General features: G+C 38.7%; 1 protein-coding gene across 2 annotated transcripts; it reads left to right on the plus strand.

Annotated features, from left to right (window-relative positions):
- The first annotated feature begins 698 nt into the window (after positions 1-698).
- Positions 699-15407, plus strand: sass6 (SAS-6 centriolar assembly protein). 2 transcript variants are annotated; one of them, XM_015020665.1, is made up of 15 exons: positions 710-1460; positions 1611-1690; positions 1787-1891; positions 3250-3418; positions 5272-5349; positions 6356-6475; positions 8380-8571; positions 9649-9843; positions 10337-10426; positions 11594-11773; positions 13095-13176; positions 14042-14151; positions 14302-14393; positions 14879-14970; positions 15157-15407. In XM_015020665.1, the coding sequence occupies exons 1-15, from the start codon at positions 1425-1427 to the stop codon at positions 15207-15209; spliced, it is 1674 nt and encodes a 557-aa protein (XP_014876151.1). In that variant the 5' UTR covers positions 710-1424; the 3' UTR covers positions 15210-15407. The 2 variants fall into 2 exon arrangements, with proteins under 2 accessions (XP_014876153.1, XP_014876151.1); XM_015020667.1 differs by lacking the exon at positions 11594-11773 and having other exon boundaries at positions 699-1460.
- Positions 15408-16978: the final 1571 nt, after the last annotated feature.

Here is a 16978-nt window from a genome sequence, read left to right on the forward strand (position 1 = left end):
TTTCATCTTATTTTGTCCTATATACAAGACTCTACCAACAAAAAATCTTTCAGAATAATATACATGGCACCGTAAAAACAAAAATGTGAATTTTTGCTTGTATCGGTTTAACAACCCTGGTTGTTTTTCATGTCTCCTTATTTCTTTTGTTCCTCCTATAATTGATGGATATATATGTGAGAGACACTGAATTTATTAGTTTATTTACTTATTTATTTTACTGTTCATGTTTATTATAGTTCACAGGTACCTCACCCAATTTGTTTTGTTCATTATAATAAGTTAATTCCTTCAGAACTTTATTTTGTGTCCGTCTTGTGCCTTGATCCTCTGTACTAATATTTCCTATATGTCATTGAATGTGTCTGTTTTACGTGTGTTCCTCGAACGTGCCGTTTGCCATATATATAAATATGTATATATACTTTTTATATAATATATAAAAAGTATAAAAGTATATAATATATAAAAGTATTGTTTGTCATTGAATTAGCTCTACATCCTTAAGAAAATGAAAAAAAAAATGCTTTATAAGATAATTTATCTTTTATCTTTTACTGGCAAAAGAAAAGTTATCTTTTGCAAGTAATGCTGAAATTAATAGTAAATTAAAGATGTTGTATTCTGATTTAGTAATGTAAAATTATATTTGTTGTGTTAGTGGCACGGGGGGTGGTTTTCGAGCCAGAAAAGATGTGACTAAGGAACTGTGACTTGCGCTGAAGTAAATATTCATGCTTCTGGGAAATAGCGCCTCCTTCACTTCTGGATTGCAATGGTCCTATTTCCAAATAAGGTTTGAGACTGACAGTGGTCCGTCCCCTCCCCTTTCCGTTTGCTGCAGCGAGCATAGACAGTGAGGTCCTCCTGCAACGAAGTGTACTTGGTGCCAGATCCACCGGTTTGTTTATTTATTGAATAAATTCATTAATTTTCAATCTGACACAGAAGCTGCGGTATATGTCACCGAATTAGTGACGGATGTATGTATTTAGGGGTTTTTTCTTGTTTGTTTTGTTTTGTTTTTGGTTCAAAATAAAATAATTAATTTTCAGTCTGACACAAAAGCCGTGCCATACGTCAAAGAAGTTAGAAGTTGCCGTTATTAGCAGTAGCTGGTTGTGGCACCCCGTGCCAGGTTGCGGCATGCCACTGGCTGGTCTGGTGCCGGTGCCACGATTTGAACCTGCTGTCTCTCCTATTGGATGCTGAAGTTTTAGTGTAAATCACTTAACAAATATTGCAGTCCTTTGCATTTGTTATGCTGAAAACAATATAGCGATGATGACTGCAATTTGATGCATCTACAGCTTTAATCAGATTAGTTTACTTACTCTTTAGCTTTGCTTTATATCCAAGCAAAGCCAGGCTAAAGGTAACTGGGTAACTTGGCTTCATTTTACAGGAAAGCAAATGTCCGTGTCATGATTGAGTTGTCAACTACTCCAGTTCACAGAAGGGTGAGTTTAGTTTTTCATGAACTATCCCAATAACGTATTGTGAAAGTGCAGCACACAAAGATGGACAGTATGCCTAAGCAACATTTATTCATCACTTTACCAGTTTAAATGTTGTATTAATTAATTAATTTTTCTTATTTCAAATATTAGGATCTTCTAGTAAAGTTAACTGATGATACAGATCCATATTTTCTTTTCACCCTTCCTATATCAGAAGAAGACTTCCAAAGGTTTGTATTTTGCTAAAGAATATCAGATGTGTTTAAAATTGAAATCTGATTTTTTAAAATTTATTTATTTATTTTGCTTTTTGTGTGTTTGAGTAGTTTGAAAGTGCAGCAGGGCCTGTTGATAGACTTTGCATCATTTCCTCAGAAGTTTATTGACCTGCTTAACCTGTGTAACTTGGAGCAAGACTCGGACAATCCCAGGTATGAACAAATGCTTTTCACCATGACATCCAGTCAAATAATACAAATATAATGTAATTGTAAAAATGATAAATATTTTTATCACTCATTTCAGAAATGAAACCTGTATATTATATTAATTCATAGTTATTTTAAATATTTCAAAGCTTTATGCCTTTTAATTTTNATGATTATGACTTGTGAAATTCAAAATGTTGTGGAAAAAAAAGCTGTGTAGAGTCCAGGCCGGGGCAAAGATACAACAGTCAAATTGAGCTATCCAGTGTGGGTCCTTAGGCAAGACCCTTCACGCTACTGCCTACCTCATACCATGAGAGACAATGAAATGCATGCTATGCCGGCTCAGACGCCGCCCAGCCAAACAAGGTCTGTGTCAGGTGCTGGGAAACCAGAGCACCTTAATGAAAAATGGGCTACTGGAACAAGACGGAAATGGGCAAGAGGTGAAAACATGGATCTAACTCCAACTCCCCGTCCAGAGACTGGGTATGCAGCCACAATAATGAACGAATCATCAGAAAGTCTCATTGAAGATGTGAATGCAGCATTGAGAACGATCCCTAGCATCAGGGATGCTGGAGATGCTTGGCTATAAGAGCATGATATTCAATACCTACCATGATGATTAGAGGCTAAAATCAGGTAACGAGGAGGGAAGTGAAGCAATTGTCAGAGCAGAGATGAAAAGATCAGTACCCAAGAAGTACAGCCAGATACCCATGCCTGAAGCACGAGAGAGAATGAAGAAACTCACTACCCTCCATGAGCGACTGGCAGCTCAAATGAACCAGCTGCTACAAAATGACTCAAGGACAGCACAGAGGCACTCATCCTGGCTGCACAGGAACAGGCCTAAGCACCAGACCCAAGGTGTAGGTTGTGCAAGGAGGCCCCTGAGGCAGTTGATTGCAACATCAGGAACTGGAACAAGAAACTGGAGAAATATCAGGGCCTCAGAGAGGAACTGGAGAAGGCCTGGAAGGTGAAGACCACAGTGGTACCTGTGGTCATCGAGGCCCTCACCCCCTAACTGGAACAGTGGCTAAAACAGATCCCAGGAACAACACCAGACATCAGTCCAGAAATGTGCAGCCAAGATACTGCGCGAGAAGGGAATAGACTGTGTACACCTGGAATATTGCCTGAAGCTTTTTGTTGATTTTTGTGGTTGAGGTTTTTGCAGGTCTACCTGACTGTGGCTTGGTTTCATTGGAATTCCACATCTCTTACTTTTTTACTCTATGTAAATGTGGATGCAGAATTTTATCGTCTTTGATGGTATTTTCAATAAATTAAATAATCACCATTCAGTAATCATCACTATTATTTATTCAGTATTTTCTGATGTATGTCCACAGGTTTCTCCTTCATTTGACATGCCAGTCTACTATGGTCGAGGGCTGTGCCACCTTCAGCATAGTGGAGACAAATGCTTTCAAACACCTGAACCACTTATCTCTGCGGCTTATTCAAGGCTCAGAGAAAGAAGTGAAAGAATATTTGGCAGCCTGTCTGGCATCTTTGAAGGTTAGCTCACACTGTTCTGTGTCACAGAACTCTGCAGTGGGCTCCGGGCTGGGTCATGTTGTCAACATTACATTTCTGCTGATACTGATGGAAACAAGATGTGAAAACTGACAGCACTGGGTGTGATGATGCCAGATTCTTCTCTGAAATTGCATTCAGAAATACAGTGTGCCATCTTAGTTTATAGAGGTTTGTGGAGCACCGACTAAAATGTCCAGGCCTGTTTAAGGCACATAAGATGCATACATAGAGCCACATGTACATTGCAACAGCTGATCAATTTAAACATTTCCATGCAGGTTAGATCTTTTTAATTATTTTATTGAATGAAAAAATCAGTTTGCTTTTCTACTAAAATTGAAGTAATACAGTTGTAATTATTATTACTTAGTATGAAAGCACCACAGAAGACAAGTAAACATGTTACTTTGCCGCCAGAAGTTGACAATACATTAAATACATAGTTTTATGTTCAGTGTTGGGCATGTCGATATGATGATCTGAGAGGCCAGAAGCCGACATTATATTTTGTCAGGAACATTCCATTCACTAATGTTCTGCACTCCTGCTCAGACTCAGAAGTTTTTCTTCCTGTTTTTCCTTCAACTTAAAATAAAATTTAAACTCTTTTAGCCAGGATGAAATGGTTTGTGGTTTTAATGATTACCACGATATTAATAAATATTAAATAAACATTACTATGTTTATTTTAAAAATAAAATGACCATTTAAACTATATTTAGTCTGGCCCGCATTTGGTACCGAAAATATCCGGAACAGCCCTGTGAGGTTGGCAGATGCCTGAGTCCAGCATTGTTTTAAACCAGAGCACATAAACACATAAATGTGTTAAACTTAGTGTGCAAAGCAACGTTCTGTGAGGCGACTTCCAACGCCATTTTGTCACAGTTCAAAACAGAACTGAGAGGACTTTCAGATAATCACTAAACTCTGCTGTTAGGGAACATTAAGGTCTCCTACAGCTAGAGACAGATGGGCTAAACCAGAACTTTGTCAGAAAATGCATCTCTCAACAACAGTAAGGCAGTTCATAGTCAATATAAGAGACATTTTTTGTTTGTTTTGATTGAAGCAAACTGAGAACATTCTGAATTGGATTGTTCACCGCTACGCCCCTAATCTTTAGTGACTACGCTTTCTGATGTGCCTGATTCATTGTCTGATGGACAATTTTCTCACGCACACCAACGCAGCCGCAAGCAGAAGGCAGAAAGTGAGTAACGGCGATTTAAGCCATATTAAATAAAGTTTAATATGGCTTCCAATGCTACGTGGAAGGCTTTTTGAAGCTGGTTTGTCCTCACAGCACACAGAGGGGAAACTACAGGAGCTGCTTATGGCAACATATTTCCTAAAATAGTTAACAAAAATGTAGAAAACTATTAGAATTTGGTTAAAACATTTTTTGTCATAAATTATAGTGGAGTATCTTTTTTTTCTCAAGAGCTATGGAGCTACGAAGGATTTGGTGAAAGATTTTGATTTTGAAAAAAAATGTTTTGTTGGAAATATTTGTGATCTGTTTTGTCATTGCCTACCTCTGGTTACAGAGGAAGTCTTTGTTCTAAATACCAAAAAAATTAATTTCTTTTGTTCTGTCCAAAAGAGTAAGATGTGCACTCTTTTGGTCATATCTTGGGCCAGTATTGATTTCTGTTCCATCTAAATATGTTCAAGTACACTGCCAGTCCACACCATCTTATAAGAATGTTTAACCCTAATATAGCCATTTACTTCTGGAGCTTGTCACTTGGAAATGAATGAACACTTTGCAGAGAAGACATTAATGCGATACAACAGTACTGATGAGTCTTGTTTTCTCAATGTTTCAGGCAGAAAAGCAGGCTTTAGACAGGAAGTTCAAGGAGACTGAAGATGATCTGTGTAGGCAGCTGAGTTATACTCAGCAGGTGAGTGAATGAGTTTGACCCTGCAAACACAAAAATCCATCACCAGTGTATAGATATAGTTTACTGACACAATCTAAAATCTTCATCATATTTACCATAGGAAATCTGTAAAGTTACTACTTCAACTGAGTTATCAGTCTTTGTCAGTGCCTGTTTTGATTTAGATGCTTGTTGATAAGTCTTAGTGTGACTTAGAGTTTATATTGGGTCTAAAATAGTCTAACCTGACCAGGTCCCATCCTATGGTCATTGTGGTCTGTCTGATCCATCCAGACTAATTTACTTTAATTGGAGTCCGACTGATACCAGTTTAAAATACTTCCAGACTGATTTGCCCTCTGCTGGTTTCGTACTGTAATGTCCATTACTTTCAGCTTTTAACATCTTCCAGCTCCATTTTGTCGCTTGTAACGGCAGGGTGAGTCAAGTGCAAATCTTCTGGGATGTGTGATTGACAAGGGAGTACACATGGCAGGATACGACTGTAACAAGCACAGCACCCTTCATGCGAAGGGTGCTGTGCTTGTCTAACTTCTGCATCTCCTCTTCTGTCTTTAGTCACCAGGGTAAACTACCTCCTTCTCTATTTAGACTACAATAAGTAGATGAACACAACTTTATATTGTGCATTCTCGTTTGGTTATGTCGGTGCTGTTTGTATTGTGGGTTTACTGAAATCGCACCACAGATCGCCCGTACATCAACCATTTGATTTTAGGCTGGGTTCTAATCTCTAGCGTAGTTGGTCACACTGGTCACTAAAGTCTGCCCTGAAAAGTACAGTTGCCTGTAAGTGACCACCTGCTTTGTGTGGGACCCTAAGATTTTTACTTTTTTCATAAACTGAGATGATGTCCCATATTTTGATTGTTTTCAAAGACATGGCGCCACCGCTACACTTATAAAGTAACTGAAACTGTTATATGTAGAATGTATCAGATTATTGCTGTAGCCTTTTAGAAGGAGAGCCAAAAATATTTACCAATGGATGTGTGTTCTCTTCTAGACTCTGTCTGAAAAGACTAAAGAGCTGGAGAAACTGCGGTCAGAGTGGACGAATAAGACCAGCTCGCTTTCTAGCCGTCATTCTGAGGAGTTGCAGTTAGAGAGGGAGAAAATTTTAGAGGTAAGACTCAGTTCCTTGTTTTCAAGTGAAGAATTTAAAATTCAACACCTAAGATCAGCAAAGGACAGGTAAGCTGAGCTCTGGAAAGCGCAACAGCTGGAGGCAGGCACTAGGCTGCTGTTTGCTGCTGCTGGCTCGTTTGGTAAATATAGGGAGAAAAACTTACAGCTAACAGTTTATTATCTGGGCCGCAAAGATCACATTTCACTGCAACATGTCCTGGACCACTATCAGTTGTTCACATGCACTGCTAATCCACCTCCTTTCCTATTGCCACTCCTTTTAAAGTCTCTGTCTGCTTGTGTAGTTAGGAAGCCTGGCAGAGAGATGTTGGAGACGTGAATAATACCATGCAGCCATGTCTCAGCGAAACACATTCTCCAATGATACACAACCACATTATTCAATGACACATAACATGCATTCAAGAATTGATAATGTGATTATGAACAAGTGGGACCTTCATAAAGTAATTAAGTGTGAAATCGGAGCTGCAGATATCTCAGATCACTTTTATATCCAGGTAAAATTAGACTTAAATAGTAGGAGAAAAGACACAGTCTGGAAATTAAACATTGGCATTCTGAACAAGAAAGAAGTAAAAGAACAAAAAAATAAATAAATAAAACAATATGTAGAAAAAAATTACAATGAAGGAATCAGTCCAATAGACTTATGGGATGCATGTAAAGCAGAGGGAAACAGATAGCCATAGCCTCCAAACACTATCAGAGAAAAAGAGTCTTGTATATCAGTTTAGTGGGAAAATTACAAATTCTCAAGATAGGATGTCAAACAACCCACAATATTCAGCTGCTTAAAGAAATTAAAAATATTTAAAAAGAAATAAACAACCTTCTGAAAGGGGAGCTCCAGAAAAAAATAATTTATCTAAAACAAGGCTATTATGAACAAGGAGCTAAGGCAAATGGATTGCTGGCAAGGCAACTCAGAAAGCAACAAGCAGCAAATACCACACATAAGATTAAAAACCCCTCCACAAATCATTTACAGTATAATCAAGAAGCTGTAGAAGATACCTTTAGAAAGTACCAAAACAACCACCTTCCTCAAAAAAACAGTATTTCTTAATTCTCTGGACTTGCCTACAGTTGGAGTTGAACAAAATAGGAGACTGACAGCCCCAATAACACATGAAGAGATGTCAAGAGCCATATCGAGACTTAAAGCTAAAAAATCCCTTGGAAGCGACAGGTTACCCTCTGAATCGTACACGATACCCATTTTGCTGTCATCATTCAAATATCTAGTTACGCACTGCTAACTCTGCCCTTTGAGCAAGCATCCTAGAAAGAGGTTTGGTTTTCAGTTTTACATTGGTGTCTTCCCTAGTCTACGACATCCCAACGTCTTCAGCCATATCTAGTGTTGTGGTTCGACAGACTAGTAAGGTCTGCAGATGTTCTCCTACAACACTTAACATTCTCAGAGACTGGCCTTGTTGGGCCACATGTTGTATCCCTGCAGAGTAATTTGTAGCATCAGAGAGAAAAAATGAGTCTTGCTCACACCGCGTTTGTCTCACAACTGGGATTGGTTAAAGAATGGAATGATGAAGAGGAAGACTTTCAGGTGTTTGGGCTCATACTTCAGGAGTCACCAGGCCCTTGCAGTCTTAGAACATTGACCATTAACACTCTCAGAATATTCAATCTCACTAAAGAAGATGCTAAAACCATTTTCTTGATATAAAAGGGAGCCACTAAAGAGAAACTCAAACTGGAGAAAGAGTTTGAGTTTCTGCAGCATTTTCAGGCATTTTGAGGCTTCATGAAAAAATTGTAACATTTAAAGCTGAAAGAGTCAAGCCTATTATTGCTTTGCCTGTTCTGCAACAGTTTGAGGTAAAATCGAATGATGTTTGTCTTTGTTCTGTTATTTAGTTACAAAGCAGATTTCAACAGGAGACAGAGCGACTGCGTCAGGACCTGGAAGCTGCTCATAGGAAGAGCTCCCAGCAGCTCCAAAGTAGAGTGACTGATCTGGAGACTTCCTGCAGAGAGCTGACTGAGAGGAGGTATAAGAATGAGTCCATCATCCGAGACCTAAAAATCAAACTATCAGGGTCTGAAGAGGTAGGTGGGGCTGTGGCCTGCTGCTGCTTTTACACTTCACATGTTTAAAAACCCAGTCATGGGTTGCATTGTCTGGCTTTTGTCTTGAAGTAGCTTTCTGCTGTGTGAGTGCAATGTTTTATAACTGGATGTTTCTTGTGATGTGCCATTTTCAGCTTTTGGCTGTGCATAGATTTTCAGTAAAGATCATATGCAATGTTTTCTGTTGACACCCCTTGTGTGGGCAGGTGGCAAACTCCACCTGCCCACACAAGAAGATTGTGACATATAGTAATGGTAGGTGTTCACAGTTAATGTTGATTTTATTAGCCTTTTAAAGTAATGCCAGGTCACCGACGATCATACGCACTGAATGAGGCGCGTTTGTATGCAGGTGAACACAAGCTTCCGCTTGTAGACAGAGAGGCCAAAGAAAGACAGTTGCAAGGCAATGATATCAACGTTTTTTAACCCTCTTGTGGTCGTAGCACGACATCGCTCAGGAGGAGCGCAGCAAATGTCATGGTCGGACAGCGGGGAAGCAGTGGGAAAGAGGGGTTGTAGTTGTCCTGTCAGTCCGTCAGTTTCTGAAACCACACAAAAAGAAACTTTTAAAAGCGCAAACTGGGTCAGTACAATCCCGCCGGACCGCGCACAGAGTAAAAACTTGTCCCAGAGGTCATCTTTTATTACTGCTGGAGGGAGCCTATTAAGAATTAGATTAATTTATCATTTGCTAAATTATTAATGTTATTGATCCAAGGTTATGCTAATGGTAGATATATTATTTATTTATTTATTTTTGCTTAGACCCTTCTCCTCAGCCTCATGCTGTGATTAACAAGCAAAAGCAGCTGCTGTGGATAATCTGATTGATTGGTGAAGGAGTGAGGAGTGAAATAGTTTTTCTACCACAAAATTAACATTTATATTAGAATTTTTGTACGGAGTCAACTCTGAGAATATTTCTGTTATTTTTATAAGTCAAGAACACGCTCCTTTTTGAAACCAGAAAACTCTCCATGACATTCATTGACTCTCATACATTCATTGGTTGAAGTGTTGTGTTGTAAAGTTGTTTTCTGTTTATGTGAGCAGGAATGCCAGCGTTTAAAGCAGCAGGTCCTGAGTCTCAGGAGGGAGAACAGCACTCTTGATACAGAGGTCCATGAAAAGGAGCGTGTAGTGAGCCAGCTGCAGGTCAGAGTGGCTGTTCTGGAGCAGGAGGTCAAAGATAAGGAGATGGTGATGTACCGCACCAAGGAGGTGTTGGAGGCCACTCAGCAGCAGAAGGTAGGAGCTAGTTCTTCTCTAGTGGTTCCACAGTCATGTTTGTGGGTCAAGTGATGTCATAATAAATATTCTTGGTTCTCTAAACAACATTTCTTTTTCTTTTTTTCTTTTTTTCACTTGCATAATAGATTTCCGTTTATATTCAAGAACTGAAATGTGTAAATTTGCTTTCGCCCTGGTCTGGTCTTCATGTTGTATTCCTTTACTGAATGGTTAAACAAACAGTGTTTCTCTATGAAGCCCTGGCCTTTTCTGAAGGGAACTAAGAGAATATACCATATCATCTAATTATTAAACTCTGTATATTTGAATCTCATGTTTGTTTACAAACACTATAAGGTGTCCTTATCAGAGCCCTCCTGCATTATTTCCCATGTGAACCACTGAATGAAGACGAATCCTTTCTCACTTTCTCACGTGTTTACTCACATTTTCTATTATCAGAATCTGTGATTTCTTCAGACATATTTTAACTTTTTAATCTATGTTGTAGGAGTCAGTGGAAGAAAGTGCAGAAAATAAGGAAGTGCAGTTGAGAAAACTTGAAGCAACAGTAAAATCGCTGTCAGAAGAGCTGCTAAAGGTTTGTAAAAGCTTACTGTTGTCATGTCACCCCTTTAACAGAACGTGTCACCTAAGACATGGGCAGACATATCAAGTTATCAGTGATAGCATGGGTTGCTAGAACACAGATAAGGAGTTTTGTTTCCTCTTAGCTCTTTTTCTAGTATTTTTGGTGAGAAAAACTCTTGTTGATATTGAAAGATTTATTTTAATCTACTAATTGTCTGTTATCAAATGGATAAGTAGGGTTATCATCCTCATATTAGTGCATGTACAGTCTCAAAACAAGAGGAAGACTGACTCCAATATGTTCAGTTGATGGTTATTAATTTTCTTGCTAAAGGGGCAGTAAAATCAACCTTTTGAGCTTTACATTGTGTCATGATGTTATTCCCTCATCAAAAACATGCCCAGGGCGTTGCCTTGATTCTTTCATGTATATTTGAGGAATCCTTGAATCTCCCAAGGCAACTATTCAGGGGTGCCTAAATGCTTGTTCCCACAAAGCTCCTCCTCAGAGCTACTTCTCTCTTCACAGTAGACAACGGTTGTTTACAGTTTAGGCAATTTCCGGTAAACTTTGTGACATTGAGCTAATTAGGCCTGTAACGATTCCTTGAATGATCCAAGTAACTTGATTATTAAAATTCCTCGAGGAAAATTTGTCTGCCTTGAAGCTTCATTAAATTATGTTTTATTATTTAGCGCACCATGTTCCATCCGGGTCATTATTTGAATTGCGCAATACTTTCACTTCCACCTATGAGTTGTTGATGAAAGCTAAGTGTTATTAGCATAAAATCCCATTTTCAACTTTGGCCTGGGAGGATTTTGTTGACTGATGATAATGTCTGGGTTTTTGTCATTTTTTGGGGGACCAATAAGCACCCTTAAAATGACTCGATTAATCGTAAGAATAATTGATAGAATACTCGATTACTAAAATATTTGTTTACAACAGCCCTAGAACTGGTGCATTACATATGTCATGGGCAAATGTTAGCAACTGGATAACATTTAAAACTTCAGAGTCCATGCCTCTGTCAAGCAATCGTTTCTCAATAGCTGAGGGTCCAGACCCTCTGGACGAAGCAAAGCATAGAAGGGGCTGTTTTTTTTTTTTTACCAGACTATAGACTGATTGTGATTTGTTCCAGTGTCCAATGTACATTTTTTATTGTTTTAGGCTAATGGGATAATCCAGAAACTGCAAGGAGAGGTACGAGTTCTTGTTGGAAAAGTAAAGGTCAAAAATACTGTGACTGTGTCACAGGAAAAGGTTCTTCGAGAGACACAAACTAAACTTGAAAGTGTTGACAAGGATCTACAGAGTGCTCAGAGGCAGCTCCTCAGTAAGGAAGAGAAGGTATGTCTGATGTGTTGTGTTTTTACTGAGCTTCCATGTGGTGTAGACATGTTATTAATTTTATTTCCCTCAAGCTTATTTTCACACCATGTAAGCTTTTATAAGTCTTTAATTTGGGCATAGCAGTCAATTGTTTTCTCCTTCACTTTGTATGGAAACAAAAATAACTTTAAAGAATCAAAAATGTAGCAAAATGACTATTTTGAGATCATTCTTGGCACTAGTGGCCTTTATTGAACAGTGAGTAGACAGGAGCTGTCAGACTGCCCTGGGGCAACTGTGGCTGCTGCCACAGTTGCCCCAGGTAGTAATCTAGTAGCTAGCTACCGTCAATGCAAGTCATTTATCATAATGTTTTTGCAAGAGCAAATAGTTAGGGTAATGCCAAGGAGGCTTTCCAAACTCAGACTTGCAGCTCATGACTAAAGATAAATTGTTAAAATATGGAAAATCTTGAGTTATAATTCCATTTTTTTCTTATAGCATCAATTCATAACAAATATTGTCTCGAGATGCTTTACAAAAAAAGTTATTTCAATTCAATCATGCTGTCATGTACCAAACAGTACAGCAGTATAGGTGTTGAATTCAAAAAGTGGGTTTTTATTTATCCCAAAAATCTGAAAAAATATTGACAAAACCAACACTTCACTGGCATTAAAAGAGGTCATCTCAGTACACTAAACTCAGAATCATAACTGATAAAACCCTCAGACAGACATAAGACAAGCTGACCTCCTGAAATGAACATTAGAGCACTTAAATACTGGTCTAGCTAAACCATATGGACACAATGGGGATGATAAAATGGCTGCCACATGACGACTAACACAAAACAATAAAATAAATCCCAAAACACAACCTTTCCCCCATCCCTCCTCATATTGAAGTATGTGGTTGTTCAATGAGGCCATCAGCAGTATTTTAGCCACACCTTTTGCCTGCCAGGAAGGAGAGGCCAAACACCCACATAACCAAGACAGAAAGAAGTATTAATACCACATAAAGTTGAATTTTGACCTAGCAGTGCTGATATGTGTACACAGTCCATATAAACATTGTAAGGTGTGATAGAAAAATGAATCAATAATACATTGTATAGTAAGGAATATTTAAAGTAATGTCTACCAAGTAAACTAAAGTGAAACCCAGTTGTGGTGAGTTTTGGATCTTACCCTGTGTGACTTGCCATCGCACACACAAACATTAAAATCAAACACTTTATTTTAGAAGCCTGGCTTATTAAGAGAATATATTAAAATCTCCTTGTATTATAAATGTAAACGATTAATGTGAAAAATATTGTATTTGTATATTACAGGTCAAAGAACTGGAGGAGCAGTTGGAAATGACTTTACAAAAGCTAAATGAAAGCAAAGAAGTTTTAAAAACAAATGAAAATGGTAAGGAACCTGCTGGAGCGTCTTTTATCCCTTATTTAACAAGATTAATTATAGTTTACCTTAGGAACCTAGGAATGCATCGTACTTGAACACAGGCTGGGAGTTTTGGTAAATGTTTCCTCTACCTACATTCCCCAGAACGCTGTGTGGTCAACCACAGTGTTACTGATTTACTGTCCAGCCATAAATAAAGTAATAATTTTCTTCAGATGTTGGAAATTATGCTCGGCAGATGTGAGGAGACCAAATAGCACCTGTTCACCAGTCCTGGCGCTTAATCCGCAGGGGAGTCTCCATGGTAACCCAGTGCTGCACTGACAGATGGTTCGCAGTAGTCTCCACCACTACTGCAACTATGTAGAGTTTCTTCTCCTTGAGGTGCCAAAGATCCAGAAGCTGCCACTCTGCTCTGCCACAGGGACAGAGGGATGTGAGCTCCAGTTCACTGCGTCCAGCTAAACTCAGACATTTGGACGCAGCTTTAGTTTGCTGCAGAAGCTTTTAGTACTCCATCCAGTTATCTGGAGGGGAAACATCAGCAGGAACATGTAGAGGTGTTGTTGGGATGAGGCTACATGCTGAGCTGTCCGGCCTCCGTCTGCTAACACCCCCCACTCTGGGCTTCCTTCCCCTGCAGTTTACCACTCATGTCCTCCGCTCAGTTATATATGTTCTGTATAGCGTTAATGTTTATACAGATGATTGAAAAAGAAAAAGAAATGTTTTACCTGAAGCAAGAGCCACAGTTGAACACTGAGCTTATCAGTGAAGCATGGCTGCCAGTAAAAGGCCTGCACTCTGCTCAGCTCTAAACAATGAACTGATGAATTCTTTTCAATGCCACTTCTTCTCCCTGCATTTGCAGTTATAAACTGGCTTAATAAGCAGCTAAATGAAGTTCAACTATCCAAAAAGTCACTTCCTGCTGAACCTCTGGACACGTCTCCAGGATTATCCACACTAACGGGACTCAGGGTACGAAGAGTTTTCCTCATAGGTTTTCAACTTTTTATAATTAACATCTTAACACCAAACCAGCAAGCTCTTTTTATTTTGCACCTTCATCAATACTGTGACTTTAATACATATAACTATGTGTGTGTGTGCGTATGTTCTTACTTCCAGGTGCAGTTTCACCCTCAGCCTGGTAAACCTGCTGTCTTGTCAGACGCTACTCCTGCTGAGCACAGAGTTCAGCTGACGCTCAACAGACAGTTGTGAGTTTAGCTCAAAATACTTTTCACCCAACAAATAACAAAACCTAAGCTTCTGTCACGGTATGGAAACTTATAAGCACAATTTTATAAATTCATCTGAGGACCTAATTGTAGTTCAGAGTCAGAATCATATGATAGAGCTAATGCTCCAAATAAAAACAATAAGATTACAAGATATTAATATTACAAGAACAAACTCTGGAGAATAAAGTCGAAAGAATACAAGAAAAAGTTGTAATATTCTGAGAATAAAGTCTTAATTTTACCAGAATAAAGACATTATATCATGGTTTTATTTTTTATTTTATTACCGTGGTCTTAGTTTTTAGTGGCCCTGTATCCTATCATGTGGACACACATTTTATCTCAATCATTTACAGAAAGTGACCATGTTGGTCTCCATGTGGACGAGGCTTAAGTGTCCTAGAGGAAACCAGATGTTTGAGTGTTGTCTTTTTAAAGCTGGTGTTTCCTCCTGTGGACAGTGGAGACTCTGCTGGTCTGGATCCCAAGTACTTCAGCAGCAGAGAGGATGGCATCCCAGCCTACTCTTTATCATCAAACATTATCCAAAGAGGTAAAACTGCTGAACATTTGCAAATTACTCAATTTGCAAATTGAGTAGTTTAAGTTGTTAGTCTTTCCTTTGCTACATTTATTCTTCAGTGTAGTAATACTTTTAAATTAAATCATTAGGATTTCTGAAAAACTTCATTGAAACATCTCCATTCATGAATCTTTGCTTTTTTTTTTTTTTTTTAAGAGTTGGCCTTGAAAACAAAGCCTTCTGGGACCTCTGCATACTTCTCGTCATGAGGATGCCAGCTCTTCCTCTGGTGTCATCCCATGGGTCTAAGAGGTTTCCATCATAAACAAAACCAACGTGTTTTGGTGTTTTTATTTTCCAAAGCCTTTTGCTCTTATTTGGGATTTCTTCCCCATGTTATTGTTGTTCAACTTGTTTTTGTGACTTTTTGGCTTCAAATTAAAACTTTTCAAAATGTTGATCTTTCTTACTTTAAATTGTATTTTCCTTTTTGTTGTGTCAGGAAGTCATTTCAGTTATTAACTTGAAGGGATGAATAAAAGGCTTAAATGTTATGGAGAATTTTAAGTCAAACATTAGCTAGAGGTTTGTTATTGTTAATCAGTCATAATAGATTTCCACCTACTTTTCTCAGTTTCATCCTAGAGTCCATCTAAAAGCAGAGCACAAAGTCGAGCTTTTCTTTCAAACATGCTGAACACTGAGGACACCAGCCGTTCCTCAGCATGGTGTTAAAATGTTGATGCTCCTGAGCACAAATCAAAGGTTCCCTGCCAAGGAATGCATCGTAGGATCTCCAACACACAACTTTGTAGCAGTTGAGCAGTAGCAATACCCATAGGCCTCTGATGGGTACTGTTGACTTCAAACCAGCTCAGGCTATGGTTAAGCATCTTCTACTCAAATGTTCTGTAGGCTGTCATGCTCACTGCTTCCAAGGCTGCAAGTCAGTTCAGTTTTAATTCATGTTGAATAAGAGAGCAGCTTTAGAACAACTCAAATTCCAGAAAAGTTGGGGCGTTCTTCATAATTGAAGAAAATTTAGAATTTCAAGAGCTGATATTTTATTCATAACACAACATGGATAAGAAGTGTTTAAGCCGAGAAACTTTACAATGCCATAAAATATTTGGGACACGAGTATCTTAGCATCTCCTCTTTCCAACAGTTTCTGGAGTCTTCGTGTTGGACTTTGGGCCCATACATGTCTGATGTAGGATTCCATCTGCTGAAGAGTTTGTGGTCATCTTAGTTATCATTTATTGATGCAACACATGTTCTCTACATTTGGGCATCATTAGGGCACCAGGACTCTTCTCTGGTGGAGTGTCCACTGTATGTCGCTTTCCATCGTTTTGCTGAAATCCATGATGACTTCCCTGAAATAGACTTTGCCGAAAGAAGAAACGGGATCTAAAATTTGAGAACAATTCAAATGTACACTGCCATACCTGAAAGTATCTAATAATGTGGGATAACAAGATGTATCCAAGGTAAAACTCTGGATTGGATAAAGTAGACATAAAAAGGCTCATTTGGACTGACATGTCTAGATTTATTTTGTTCCAGTGATGGATGCATCAGGGCACAAAGGCAGGTGAAGTGATCCATGCACAGTTAGGTTTTATAGAACCTTAATATGATGGAGTTTGCTCAGCTTTCTTTCATGCACCAGTTTGATGATATCTGGATCTGTTTGACTTGGACTGAAGGAGTGGTTTATAAAACATTGTCAAGTTCTCTGAGATTCCAGGACGTACAGATACAGCATCTGTAAGGAAACATGAATGGGTCAGATCTTGTGACAGTGCAGCTGTTACGTTTCCTCTTGCCATGCAAGTGTAACATGCATCCAAAATGTTTTTGCATCGGTCCAAGCATCCAAACGTCATGTCGTATGTATAAAATATGTGCGTCCCTTTTGATGAACCCTCATTTTGTATGTGTATCAGGGTAAAGATGTAAAATGACACCACTGCGTCAGAGTACTTTCACCATGATGCTCCCATCCTGTTTTACCTGCACACCAACAGTGGGA

This window comes from Poecilia latipinna, unplaced genomic scaffold, assembly GCF_001443285.1.
Source record: "Poecilia latipinna isolate Pla-1442-1.1 unplaced genomic scaffold, P_latipinna-1.0 Scaffold2629, whole genome shotgun sequence".
Lineage (NCBI taxonomy): Eukaryota > Metazoa > Chordata > Actinopteri > Cyprinodontiformes > Poeciliidae > Poecilia > Poecilia latipinna.